We start from the raw sequence: 15,483 nt of genomic DNA, 5'->3' as shown, positions 1-15,483 counted from the left end.
GATGAAAGAGACATTATTGTGATGATTACATGTAAAAGGCAATCACCATGAACTTGAACTGATGTCTCAAAAACATTTAGTGATGTACATGAATAAGTATGTAGCATCACAGAAGAGGAAGTGAGAAAAGACAATAACAGCCATACAAATAGTGTCTTTTTTTAAGCAACCAGTTCTAATTTTTCCCCTGTGTTTTGCTGTAATACTGGAGAGCTGGCATTTAGTACAACTGCTTCTTTAATGAGGCAGCTGAACCATTTCAGTTACGTTTTGCCTACTCTTTCCCCCTTATAGCTGTTTATCAAAAAAGAGCACTCGCTTTCCTCCTCTAAGAAGTAACAGGAAATATTTTGTTTCAGTGAATCATTTTTTTCCCCTTGAATTTTCTGGAAGACTGAAATAAGTCTAAAAAATACCTTAAGGGCAAAACTCAGTTATAAAAAAAATGTGTGACTTCAAGATAAAAAAAAGGATCTGTGGTTCTATCGAATGATTTCTCTATTTACTATATGGGTTAGTCAACACATCCCGTCTTCCCAACTCCCAAGAGTTATTCATCCAGCAGCTGCAGAGCAAGATGCCAAATTTTTAGCAAACTCTTTTCTCTCTCTCTCTCTCTCTCTCTCTCTCTCTCTCTCTCTCTCACTCTCTGTCTCTCTCACTCTCTCTCTTAAACAGGCAGCAGCCCCTTAATCCTGTCTGGCTCCTTTTTTTGGCTTCTTTCCTGGTGGTACTACTGATTGCCAAGGAAAAGTTGAGGGCCACAGCTGCCTGTGTTTCTTCAATCATAATCTCCCTGCCTCCTTGTTACCCCTAAATATTTTGGGGGTAGGGATCCCAAGCAGTGCAGTGGAAGAGTCTTGCTGTGACGCTGCTCCACAGGAACAGGCTGCTTGGCCAGAGGAGCTCTGCAACAAAATCTTGGCTCTACAACCGGGTATCAGGACACAAGCAGGGTGTTTCACAACCTTGAGTCCCAAGTATAGCTTGATCTGGACCCTAACAGAACGAAGACACTTAGGTTCCCCAAAAAAAGACTCCTCTGGTTTGGATTTTTATGGATTTTATTGTATATAGAACCATAAACCTGGGGTACCAAAGATACCCAAATCTCAAGAGGCACCAGCTGTCTCTTGGAAGGTTAACGTGAGCTGAAAGTCGTGTGTAATCAGTTTTTCATCGAGCATGTCTACAGTATATAATGCAAAGTGCTCACACAGTTTTAAAATAAAACATGAGCTCTCAAGGAAATACATTTGTGAAGAATTCATACACTTTATTTTAGAAAAGTGGTAGGAGTTTCTAGGCTGCATGTATATTGTTTATCTTTAACTTCTATGGTTTTTTTAATAGAAAATACAAGGCACACCACCACAAAAGGCAGATATTTTGATCATCTGGAAATGAGAGGAGTTTAAAAGTATGATATAAACAGTGATTGTCATTTAGACAGTTATGTTCAGGTTTTATTGTAAAAACTATCTTGCGGTTTCTACTGCAAACTAGTATGTGTAATTTACGAATGGTGAGATTGTTTTCTTCTTCAGGGAAATTAACTGTTTAAAACAGGGTCGTCTTTTTTAAAAATTTATCATTTACTTTTGAAATAAATATATATCAAGAGGTCTACAAAATGCCTTAAATTATGAAATGGTGATAAGAATTCCACTTATTCCAAATTGCAAGTGAAGAAAGGAAGATCACAATAAACTTATAACTCTGGATATTTTATGACTAGAGTATCTCTACTCACAAAGGCAACATTTTATCAAACATTTTACAATGAAAGATTCTATGAGACTTATACCTAACTTAAATTATCAATGAGATGTGTTACACTCTAGTTTTTCTTTATCCAAACTTCAAAAATCCAGTGTGTGGCTTACATATACCTCATTGTAGACTAATCACATTTCAAGGGCTTCAAGGCATAGTAGTAGCTACCACATCAACAGAAACATTCTATACCTGATGTTTGCAACTTTAGTCAGAATAAGAATTATAGTCTCTATTTGAAGACAAAGTCCATTGTCAGGAGTTATCTCAGTCCTTTCCCGAAACACTGGGGCCACTGTTCCTGTAATTTTTGCTTTCTTCTTTACCATCTTAGTTGTTTCTTTGTTCTGATTCCTTTCTCTCTGAAGACACTTCAAATAGGGCTCTTGATTTTTACTTTTCCATTTAAAATAACTTTAATATTCTACTCATAAGCATGCTGTAAGATTTTGATCATCTTTGTCTTTAGGTTCTAGTCAATTTCTCTTCAATTTTATACAAACAGATCTGTTCAGGTATCTGAATACTAGCTATTGTTTAAATATCTTAAGAAAAATCCAAACAGTGTTTATGGTGGTTCTTACTGAGATTGCTAATCTAAATTATTTTACTTACAGTACAAATACAATCTTCTCTTTGGGGTGCTGGATACTTAGCTTTGCACATGCACTTGCTTGACACGTACAGTTTTGGGTTTAATCCCTAGCACCACACACACACACACACACATACACAAAAGGAACCTCTATGGGAATGGGAATATCTATTTTGTATTTTATGTGATTGCTCCTTTACAATGTTATTGTTTGACCTTCATTTATATTATATTTTGTGTATTTTATTTAAAAATCTTGAATAATGATATATAAAGCATAGAATTGATCTCTCTGACCTGTACGCACATCAAAATAAATTTATCATAGATCACAGAATTTATGACTAGGAATGCCCGACAATCAATCATTGAGTTTAATGCATAGCATGAGGCACATTGATTCTTCCAAGAGATATTAGTCTTATCACAACCTAGTAAAACCTAAGGAACACATGTTCTGCTAAATATTCTCTGCCTGTTTCTTTCAAGATAATAAACTTCATTTTTAAAAGATTTAAAGGAAATAAAGATATTCTTGCATAATATAAAAGATTTTTGGTAAGAATCAGATATCCTTTGAAAGTAACTGGGAAAAGCCACAAAGATAACACAAAATGCAAGATATCCAGTAAAGACTCAAAGAAAAGCGCTCAGTTAAAGATCTGAGTAGGATGATGGAGGATTACATGAGATCAGTGGAGAACAGACTATTTTGTCAGACTGAATAGAACCGGATATTTTGGAAGAATGAAACTATTGTTCCAAAAAAAGTATATGAAGACATGAGAGGTAAATGATCAATTCAGTTGTTTAATTATATGGTTGGTGGGTGACAATTTGCTTTATTATCTCATTTCCTCCCTACCAACAAGAAATTTAAAAGCTATAAGCCCATGTAAACATTTTATATTAGGAAGAGGGTCTGTGTCCACAAATTGTATGACTGGTCTATATTTTCTACAAGAATAAAATACACAGATAATGGTGACTGTCATTATTACTGTCACTCAGAATAGAAAATAGTAACACCTCCTAAAATGGGTGTTTACGTCTTGGTAATAATTTTGACAAATTTATTATATTGCTTTAAACTGCTTTTTTCTTTTGATTATACTTTGGTAAATATATTTTAAGAACATAATGTACATTCTGAGATGTACATCATCTGAAATTTCTACTTAAAGTCCATAAAGAAAAATCCTTAACTCAAACGGAGGTAGCACAGACTAGAGACAAAGGGTATAGCTCCTGCAGCTGGGGAGCCTGGCTCAAATCATGACTCCACTGGTCACTTAATGAGTGAAGCAGAGTAAGTTACTTGAATTCTGTGCCTTTATATACTCATCTTTGAGATGCTGCTTATGGTACAGTATTACCCCATTTATTTAATGGGGTAATAAGTATAAATCACTTATAATGGTGAATTTAATAAAGATTAGCCGTTACTAGTAAATGTGTTCATAATGGGATTATTATTATAATAGGAAAAAAGTGGGAAGAACCAATTTTTAGGGTAAATGCTCTATCAAAGGAAATTGGTTGTGTGAGTTCTGGTACAGCCATGAGGGCAAACTTGAATTTCATAACAATATTCTCACTTGGTTCTCAATTGTCTAACACAGAAGACAATATATAGAAGGGTTCTTGCGTCTGGATTTCACTGTGAAATATTCAAGACACACACATTGTGACATCAGTGAAGTTCAGATACCAAATTAGTGAAAAATACATTATTCTGCTAGAATCACAGACAGACTTGTACCACAGTTTCATTGGCAGTGTGTACTGCATCTTACATCTGACGCAGTCTGTAGCTGACAGGATAAATGGTCCCTAAAAGTGTCCACATCCTAACCTCCAAAACCTGTCAATGTTCTGTACCAGGGCAAAAGGCATTCTGCAGACTTTGTGATGGGGTGATTATCCTGGGTTATTCTGTTGGGCCCAATGTAGCCACAAGGGGCCTTATAAGCAGGCAGGAAGGTCAAGTTAGTATAAGATATAATACTAGCAAAAGAAGTTGGGATGATCTGAGGAGAGACCATGAACCAAGGAATGTACACAGCCTGTAGAAGCTGAAAGTTGCAAGGAAATGATTCTCTCCCGAGCTCCAGAAGGAACGAGCTCTGCTACTATCTTGACTTAGTTGAGACTGATTTTGGACTCCTAACCTTCAGGTCTTTAAGATAATGTTTGTGTTCTTTTAAGCTATTAGGCTTGTGGCAATGTGTTATAGCAGTAATAGAAAACTAATACCCAATCTTAGACTGGGTGGGAAAAGTTGGTTTTGACTTCTAGTATGTTAAGCCCTTCTATGTTACTAATTTCCACATATTACTTCAAGAGTTAATCAATATAAACAACTGAATAAATGGTGAATGGAATTGTTTACAGCTATTAAAATCTTGTTTACAAAAAGTTCATGATAAAATAGCTGTCACTTGAAAGAGAATATTGATTTGTACTGAAATGATATGAATATCATTAAATTACAATGACACTAAATCAGTTAAATGAAACTAAATCAGTTAACAATCATGCATATACAAATTCTAAAGAAAATTAATTAAAATACTAACAGTAATTGTTTCTACATATTAGGAGTATAATAATTTTCCTTTGACATTTCTGTTTTGTCCCACACTTTTTATAAAGTGGCGTAATTTTCATGGTGGAAAATCACACTAATTTCATTTAAAACTAGACTTCAGAATAACATGAAAAATAAAATGCCATATAAACAATACTCGATCTCTTTATTTATGTACTAACCATTTTAATCTAATTAATAATTTAAGATCTTCTAAAGCACAGGTCTGGCATGTCCTAATCTATGTGGTCATCATAGAACTGTGGTTTGATTTTAAAATCTATATTAGCTGTAGTATTGGTAAGCTTGTGATTACTACCTACAGAATCATATGCTCACCAGCCGCTGGAAGTTGTGTGTTTACAGCAGGGTTCCATGTACATAGTAATGTACATGTGGATTTCAGCAGTTGACTCAATGGGAAGGAAAAAGGCAGAGAGAAGAAAAGGGGAACAAACACATAGAATGATTCTGCCTCACTAAAGGTGGAAAGATGGGAATGAATGGCTGGATGACCAGGAATAAGCCATTCCACCACTGTGTCATCAGGGCAAGGGCCTATTACCTCTAAGATTCACTCCAGTTCTAACTTTCTACAAATACACACCAACATATTCCACACACACATGGATATTTAGGCTCAGGTTATTAAGCAATGAGACAGATTAAAAAAGGCAAATGTATGAAATGAAGTAGTATTATTTTGAAGTCTTATTTTGTGGATATACAGAGATTACTTTTACCAAAGAACTAGCTTTTTATTTATTTATATATTTGGTACCAGGAATTGAACTCATGACCTCCCACTCACCAAGCAGGCGCTTATGCCACTGAGCTAAATCCCCAGCCCCAGGACTAGCTTTTACTAGGTCTTTTGCACTGTGAAATTTGCTGCTAATACTATCACCATCAGTTACACTTCACAGTGACTAAGAGACTGAAACGCATGGGGGCTTAGAACAGGAATAGCAGCCTGGTGTCTGGCTGGTCATTGAGACTTTCAGCTTGTCACCACCAGCTCTTGGATAAATGTATTCATAACGTACAGTAACATGCCCACTTGTTGCATGAAAATAGAGCCTGTTAGCAGAAGTTAATACCAACATTCCAACTCAATACAATGCCTGGTCATTTCTCAGTAACTGCGCTGGTAAAGGAGGATGCCCTTTCTGGAACATGCCTTCATATGAAATTTCACTGCAAGTTTGAAATATCCTAGCTGGAATATTTATTACATATTTTTTATAAAATATTGATAGAATACCCATTTTTCAAAGAAAACACAAATTATTTAGTTGATCATTTTTTAACTTAATGAGTCATATATAGTGGAATAAACTGCGCACAGATTTAACTGTAATGAAAAACAAAACGGTCATTGTGAAGGAACAGTGGAAGTGTATTTAAGATAGTTTCAGAGGTGAAGGAGAGGTATCAGCCACCCAGAGATAAAGATGGTCTACGGAAGCTTAGTGGGTACATGCTGTTGAAGGCTATTTTGCTCTTGAATTCAAGAACTGAAGTGGAAGAAGAGGGATTTTCTGGTGGAGGAATTAAGTCGGCAGCACCTTCGTGGTATGGAGCATTTAGGATGCAATGCAGCAGAGGTGAGAGTGAAACAGGACATAGTTCCTGCTCCAGTGTGGGAGGCCATGGGATGAGGACTGAAATGATGCATAAGATCTGGACTGTAAAGGCCTTGAGTGCCTACATAAGGGGGCTAACTTTACTCAAGAAAGATGGAGAAGACATTAAAGCCATTATTTAATTCATTGCATTTACCAGAAGGAGGCAAAGGTAATTTTAATTTGATAATTTAAAGGCATTATAATTTCTCAATTAACAAATGAATAAAATTTCAAGCAATTTTTCTGCACATTATACAGTGAACTAGAACGGAATGCTTATGTTTCTGAAGATTTTTTTATTATTACTCTAGTATTAGAGGTACGATTTGGTGTTGGAAGAGGGGTGACCTCATTAAGATGTCAGCATGACAGTTGCTCATATAGGGGACACAGGAAACCAACCTTCAGGGTTCAGAGGGTAACTGATAGTATCTGGTGGTTTCTATGCTCCCCAGTTTTAGATAGATATTCAGGTGTGGTTCTAGCCGCTATAAAAGTCTCTGGTCCTCAACCCTTTTGGTCCTGGTACAGGTATTAAATCTGCATTCTGTACATGAGTTCAGAACACCAATTCAGCATGGTGGTCCTTTGTTGTGTATTTAAATGTATGTATATCTATATAGCAATGCATTAATCTCTACACATGAAAAATGAAAACAGTATATATCACCATCTTATTTTTTCATCATTTAGTAGTGAAATCATATTTTTTCTACATCTTTTGTGAACGTACTGAGAACCAGTCCACCATATTGTATCATGTACATCATCAATGCTCAATTAGCATTTATTCATTAATTGATTTAAGACAAGTACTTTAGCCTTCAACATATGCTGAATTTCCTTCTGGGATTAGGAGAACAGCTGGTTAACATATTTTGTCTAACAGGACATAAATGTGTAGTTTTTACTTTCCTTTAGATCTGTAAAAAGCAGGACAGTTTAGTTTTTTAAAAGCCTTGGAGATAAGAGGACTAAACTTGTCATATGAAAGCAAACTGTCAGTATTCGTGCATGTGGCTACATGTGTGTGAGATGCCCAGCCTGAAACTGACAAAGCATGTGCTAAGTATTAAATCCCAGGTGACGTTAGCAAGTGGACACAACTCACGCTGGCCTTTATGTGCTCTCCGAGGTACTCACCTCAATGAAGAAGATGCTGGCTGCTGACGTTGGATGGTGATACATGTAGACTGTTACCAGGATGGCTGCTGCTACAATGAGCACCAGGATGAGGATTCCAACAATGAGGCCAGCATGAAGGGCCCCTCCTTTCTTCTCAGCTGCACTGTCATCTGTTGAGGCTAAAAGAACATCCCAGCTGTCAGGGCCTTTACAAGTGAAACTTAAAGTTTAAATTTTTGCTTTGAGAGAAATTTATGTTTTTAATAAAGTAATTTTTTAAAATCTCCTGTTCAACTTTTCTTGTCTGTGCTACCAATCTTAGATTTTATTTGTGCAATGGAAACTGCACATGTTAATGAGTAAAAGTAAATTTATAATTATGTTTTAATCCCCAGTTCAATAAAGAAAATTAATGACCTTTATTCTAAAAGTACCATGAAAAATCTGACTCTGATTACAATAAATTTAACTTTGATCCATACTCATTAAACCAACAAAGTTGCCTACAGAAAACTAATTACCTTTTGCAAGCTACTGTTTCATTTTCTTTTGGAAATTTTACATTGAAGAGTATCAGGTGTCTTTGGGTGGGCAACATAGGCATTTTCAGAAAGTCTGTGTGTGAACTGAAATAGCAATTTTCAAAATCTGTTTAAAGCAAAGTGCTCTTTAAAAAGGAGCAGACGGATGCTAAATGACTCTCAAATAGTTTTATCATTATATAAAGGGAAAACCACAGCACATGAAAGAAAATATTCCACTATGCCACAGCCTGATATCATTTCCTCTAGCTTCTACTGAGATGCTTGCCACTGTAATGCACATCTTTATAGCTAAGGAACTGAGGAATTTAATTTCTAAAGCAATAATTATCCAACCCTAAGTCAATCAACCAAATAAAACTAATCTCCAAAGTCTTCTCCTGTTCTAAGATTCTGTAATCGTTGATGACTGCTCAGGCATTTAGAGATCTTCTTAAATTAGGTGCAGCAGGTAACAGTATCTTTGTGCATAGTATGATTGGTATTTTTGAGTCATTAGATAATTCCTTAAGGCTCACGGAAGTTCCAGACCAGTGGTTCCCAATCCTGTTATTAACAATTTGCCTCTTTATTTTTTACCTTTGTCTCTGTATTAAGCACTTTTTGTCTATTAAGCCCCATTTAATGAGTACAGATTTGTTATTTTCAGCTTCTATTAACAACAATAAACATGTTACCTATCAGAATAAGAAATTTACAGAATTCTAGACACAGCAAAGAAGCATGACCCTAAAGCTCACTCCTATCCTTTAAATTTCTGTTGCTATTGTTTACTCTTTCCTTGAGTCTTACTGCTGTTATTCATGAGTCCTCCAAATTTAATGCTCCATTTCCTAAAGGTTTCTTATATGTAACAGAAATTCAGTGAAATAAGATAAAATTTCAGGAATAATCCATTATATAAAAATGTATTTACAATGTGCCAGGTATATTTGTATTGTTTCACAAATAACAAAGCCACAACGCATGAGGTAGGCATTCTTACCAGGCCTTTTTGATAGATGGAAGCCAAGGCAGAGGGAAATTTTAATGAATGTGCTAACGGTGCAGAACTATTAACACAGGACTGGGCTCAACACAAACAGGCTGGCCTCAGCGTCTGAATTCCGAACCTGTTATGAATATTTCTCCAATTTTCAATAAGCTGTATGTGTTATTTCATCTTATTTCATCATAAGGGTTCTAGCAAAGAATCCTTAAAGGGTCCTGTGATTTCACTTAATGGAAAGTTAATTAAAAAGATGGGGAAAGAACTGTGCCTCCCAGTTCCCTGTCTTGTCACTTCTGAGAGTAGGGTTTGAGTCAGTATTTGGGAAATGAGGTTGAGAGTGGAGGAAAGTGAAAAAGAACGAAAAAGAATGGCTGCTGAAATGGGTTGTAGCTATCATAATTACCACTTCTTAAATAAAAGTCAAATGAGGCTATAATAAATGACTTCATCTGTCTGGTTTTCACTTAAGTGATCTCTGTAATGTGCTTGATAACAGTAATTACCCAACAGAGTTGCTGTGAGAACTCAACATTTACTACATTAAAAAGTCTTAAGAGAGTACCTGGCATGTAACAAGAACTAGTCAATGCTGAGCTAGTATACTACTATTAATGTAAATTTTTATATAAAGCAGATTGTGGTAAATTATACTGTCATGTTTATGACACCATATAAACTAAATCTTTGCCCTTCACATCTGTGGTTTTAAAACACTGGCCTCATTCTTAAGTATGCTTGTATGAATGCATCTTGTGAACTTGGCTTATTTTTTTATTTTTACAAGAGTATGATACATCACTTTCATGAGAAAATAGGATTAATTTAAAATGTTGCTTGGGGGAAAATGTGACAAAAATATCTACTTGAGTAAATAGAGAAAGCTTGACTGTTTCTTTGAATCTGAAGTAAAATTCACTCAGCCCTACCACCATCCATTGGTAAAACTTGAGAGTCATCAGTACTCTTCTTCTTGCCTTCCATATCTCTGTTCTCTGTTCCTCTTTTCATCCATCCATCCATCCACCCACCCATCCATCCATTCATCCATCCCCCTATCCATCCATACACGCATTCATCTATCCATCATCCATTCACCCCGCTACCCATCCATCTATTCATCCATCCATCCATCCATCCATCCATCCATCCATCTATCCATCCATCCACCCATCCACTGCCTGGTTGTATTTCTGAGATTTGAAGTCTTTTATACGAGCAGGTTAAGCTTCAGCCTGACTTGTTCTGCCAGGGAAAGGAAGAGTTGGCCCAAGGGTATCATTTCCCAAGTGGGTCAGGGAACCTATTGTGGAGAAAGTAGCAAGAGACAGCCCTCCCCAGGAAGGAAGAAGAGAGCAAAGCACACATTTCAAGAGCATTTGTGAGGCCTAAAATTATCTTTGAATTTCAGGACTTAGGTTGCTAATTTTGTGAGTAAAAAAGAAATACTGAATTTGCATCTTAAGTGTGATAAATGTCACCCCATCTCTTTATGAAATTGTAATTATTCTTCACTATTATCACTTACTGGTACTTTCAATAAGGATTTGGTCATACCATCTGGCTTTTGAGACTTCTTTGCATTTCTCTTTTACATGTTAGAATACTGGTCATGTCTAACACAATTTTTATGATTTAATTTGTTACTAGTCAAGCAAGCATTTAATAATACTTTTGGATTATGATCATTTTAATACAATATACAATTTTAAAGGATTATCAAGTAATACTAATAAGTTACCAAATATTTAGAGATCTGAGTGTCATATGACTTTATAAGTTGTAATCAAAATCATTTGAGGAGAAATGTAGCAAATTCAATTCCAAAACAATACAAGAGTATCTATGTATCACAAATTGGTACTTATTTTAAAATGTTTCTGAGTGTTTGTTTAAATGGAGTGATCAAAATTGCATGTGTATTTTTGAACACATTTTTCCATTTCTACATTGTTTATCCATTTTTTGTTTGCTACGGCAGTAATTCTACAATTAGTCATTTCCTACCCACCAAGGCTCCTGTATTTTAAGAACATTAGAAATTCACAGAAACAGATATTATTATGACATATTAAAGGTTGTAGAGTGTAAAGGTGAAGTAAACTATTGACAGTTTTTGATTTTAAATTCTTTCAATGTGTATTAAAATATTTCCTACTTTAATAGTATTGCTCAATGAAAAGGTATTGGTTTTGCATATTTGGGCATTTGAAGACAAAATGCAGTGGATCCTCTGTGTTAAAAACTGTGAGCATCTAAAATGCAAAAATGTAGAGAGTGCAAGCAAGCGTTTACTCATAACTGAAATTTACTTCGTTTGTCTCAAGAACAGACTGCTCAAATGAATTGATTCCACTCCCTTAGAAGAGACAATAAACTAACATGTCATAAAAGACTCATTTTATAACGACTGATGATTCTTTTAAATTAGAGAAGTGGGTCAAAGGAAAGAAAACTCTGCAGCTGCTTCAGGTAAGACCTCTTATTTGGCTCATTGGGATTCATTGGGAGTTAATGGCAAATGCAACAAAGATTAGAAGGGATCTGTGCTACGTTTTTAGAAATGTCTTATGTTCTTTCATTCATGTGCAAAGGTCAACTACTATTCTCATGCACAGAGCAGAATTAAAATGTTTAGTCTTCCTTTAGCTTTAAATTCTATATTAAAAGGAACTAATAAAAAGAAGAGGATAGCATAAAATGCATTTCTCCAAGGAAAGTGTGGAAACAGATTTTTGAAACTATGCAAAACGAAGGACCTTTGCACTGTGTTTAAGACATAATTAAATTAAAAACACAAATGAAGCACAGAAAATCAATAATACACTCTCATCTGATCCAACGAGCAATTGTATAATGTTGGTGGCTTTTAATATTTTATAAAATGAAGGTCAGTATTTAGATATAAAGAATGTAAAAACTACTACATCTTTTCACAATAGTCTGTTATTGTTCGGTAAATTTTAGCTGTTGTAATAGTGAAAATTACAGACTTATAAAAGGCACTCATCACATGGGAGAAAATACTCAAGACCTTATGTCAATGTGTATAATTTGCTATATTCCATGGAAAATTTATGAGTGAGTATATTGATAGAAGGAAAATGAAAGAAACAAATAAGAGAAAGGAGACAGAAGGAAAGAGAATTTAAAATGTTGTTTCTGCAAAAAATTTCCTTTTTCATAACTTTTTCCTAGTGTTTACACGCATGCAGGACTGATACTACATATTTAGAAGTCTAACTCTAAAAAGTAAAATGATTTTAATACATTGCTAATGTGATCTCTATTATTAAATCCTTGTTAATCACTAAGGTACAGGAATAACGTAAACCTAAAATAGAAATATTCCTTTTATTCACTTCAGACTCTCTTGGTCTTGAAGTAAAACCCTACAGCCTATAGATTCCATAATGTACTAATGTCCTTTGGAGAACAGAGAGTCTCATGGGTTGGACCAAGTCTTGTACAAATTTGTTCATAATCCATAAATCTTATACAGCCAATGCCAAAGTGTTCTTTTCTAAGGTCTCAGAATGAAGTTAAACTATAAATGCTTGTAATGTTAGTGTTTTTGAATTAAAAACACACAAGCATGAAACTTTCCCTATGGAATATTATCTAAGCCATTAATAAGCTAAAGCATGTAATGAAAGAAAATCTAGTGATGAAAGTTTTAACTAAACTGATTTTCCTTGAGAAGTTTCCCTTGTAACTGATCTGATTTTGTGGTTCGTGAATTTTCTTTCTAAGCTCTCACCGTCTGTGTATATAATCATGACCTTGACTCCATTCCGAGTCTCCTCTGGTGCTTTATGTATTTTCTTATTTTTTACGATTCTTTTAGTTCTTCTGTTTTCATTTTCTGGTGTTATTATTTTCTGGGTGTTAGTCTGTCAATATTGTTCAGATATTAGGGTGTTTTGAAAGTATTATCCATGGCCCTAAATCACAGTATGCACACCACTGTGACTATGCATTTGTAATTCACATGGTGACACTGCCATTGGAAGGATTTGAGTACGTACTGTGAAAAGACATGAAAAGAAGTGCACAGAACACATCTAAGTGCATTATGCATGGGGAGAACAGTACCTGGCAAAGGCGTCTGGCCCCTCTTTTTTTTTTCAAACTGTTATAAGGGAGGCTGTGAAATTTCATTCAGGGAAACATGTAAAAACACTTGGGCTGAAAAAGCTTAGAGTCTGAAAAGACTTTTTAAACAATAATCCATTACCTCTTATCTTTGGAAAATGAAACTAAATCAAATTTCTGTGAAATCATATTTTAAAAATGCTTGATTCCATCCAAATGAAGTATTTGGGCTGGCAGTCACCAAATGATAGCCTGCTTCTAGCCTAATGAAGTAACTGGTGCTTTTATGTGTGTCTGTATGAAAGTGTCTAAACGAGTAGATTTACAGATTTATAACTATTTTGTGAACCAAAATAAAATCTTGGAATAACTCATTATTGTTCTCCATTTCTAGTACGTATCTGCCATTCTTCCTAACAGTCTGCCTAATTTAGCAATCAAGATTGCAATAAGACCTGACTTCAAAATTTTCCCTAAAGTTTTTTATACTTTCTTATTTCAAATACGTTTAAGAATTATTTTTGGAAAAAATATCATTACATCTACAAATTATCTATAGAAAAGAAATATTTTTCAGCTAAATGTAAAACTGAAGAGCTTCACGGATTTTTTTTTCTAGTACCTGCCAAGACATTGTATGGTTAAGACATTAGAATTTTTAGTTACGGAAAAATTAGTAGAATTTTCCAAAGGGTATATTCAGAGGGACTAGACAGAACCAAAAATAAGTTTGAAAAAAATATTTTCCAGTCCATTGTGCATAGCACAATGAATTCTTATGTCATTGATACCATCCATTATAGACTTATCTGTGCCAAACAGATCACCTGTATGCATTATCTGGGATGATTGCAATGAATATTTACCACCCTATCAAGTACACCAGGCTTCCTGAATAAGAATCCTCTTCAGGGTTAGGAACCTAGTTTGGTGCAGGACATGTGCAGGCTCTGGGTTTCATCTGCAGCACTGGGGGTCAAGAAAAATGGGTATCCCTCATGCTGTTTCTTACCAGTATGAAAGACTCAACAAACATGCCCAAACTAGGGGATAAGCTTGCCTTCTCATCCGTAAAATGGGCATAACCTCAGGATGGTCAGGAAGACATGAGATGATGCCTATAACGCAATGGCCTAAAATATAGCAAGTGCTCAATGGAAGATTTTCTCACACTAACTGCTATTCTACTCATTACTAAGTTTTACCATATTGATTTTATTACTGTTAACACTAATTATTACTTTATTGATTGCTCATTTCTCTCAATAATCTTTATACTACCAGAGTAATGTAAAGCCATTTGAAATTATTCATGGAAATAGGAAATCCAGTTCCTCTCTAGAAAATGTCAGGCTGAGCAAGAGCAATAGCAGGTTAGTAAAAAAAATTTCCTTAATGTAAAAATCAAGGTCAAAATTGACATGCATGCGCATTGCATGCCTACCCTACGGTAACATGCTGTCCCATGTAGTTGCTGGGACATGGGAGACAGAACCTGAAGTCACTATTTGAACAGTTAAAGCCCCAGCTGCTGAGGTTTGGTGAATTTCTAGCCAAAGTCAACCCCTCCAGGTCATCAGCAAGTAGCTTCTTTCAAAAACTGCAGAACATTAAGCCAATCTCAAGCTCATTGGTGCCTGTGTTTATGCTTAAAATTAATGACAACCTTTGAGTCTCCAAAGAAATCAGGGATTAATTTACTCACTGGAGATACTAATTTGGCCCCGTACATGTGGCTCAGGATTGAAATCAGTCTTTGATGTGCTTACCAACCATAAAATCCTGTTACTTGCTGTGGTTTGATATTTACTGTGATGCTCAAGTAGGAGAAATGAGTAGGGTTTTAGGTATGTGCTGCATGTATCTCAAGGTGACAGACTGGTAAGGGAAGGAAAAAAAAAGACAAAAACAGAATAGCTAGGTAGAACTTTGAATTTCATTTTAGTTTGTGTTACTAGAATTAAAAAATTGTGCCACATATATCAAGGCAGGTAATAAAAAATAATAAAATCCTTGAAGACCAGTTTTGCAAGGTATATTTTGCTTCTTAGCAATATAAACAAAAGATGGATAAAAAGAGATGTGGTCTTTTTATACAATGGAGTACTACTCAGCCACAAGAAGGGTAAACTAGAAACTTTTAT

The 15,483-nt window shown here is 35.2% G+C and overlaps 1 protein-coding gene across 2 annotated transcripts in view; it reads right to left on the bottom strand.

The window, feature by feature from the left end:
* Plxdc2 (plexin domain containing 2) overlaps positions 1-15,483 on the bottom strand; it is a 416,118-nt gene that overhangs the window by 26,614 nt on the left and 374,021 nt on the right. For both annotated transcript variants that reach the window (XM_063237895.1, XM_003463885.4), the window contains exon 13: positions 7,733-7,893. In XM_063237895.1, coding sequence (XP_063093965.1) covers positions 7,733-7,893 — 161 coding nt within the window. The remainder of the gene's footprint in view (positions 1-7,732; positions 7,894-15,483) is intronic.

Source organism: Cavia porcellus, unplaced genomic scaffold (assembly GCF_034190915.1).
Source record: "Cavia porcellus strain 051 isolate PalLab524CR breed Dunkin Hartley unplaced genomic scaffold, mCavPor4.1 scaffold_27, whole genome shotgun sequence".
In the NCBI taxonomy this organism is placed as follows: Eukaryota; Metazoa; Chordata; class Mammalia; order Rodentia; family Caviidae; genus Cavia; species Cavia porcellus.
The sequence above is the reverse complement of the archived record's forward strand: the minus strand, read 5'-3'. Positions and strand labels throughout refer to the sequence as shown.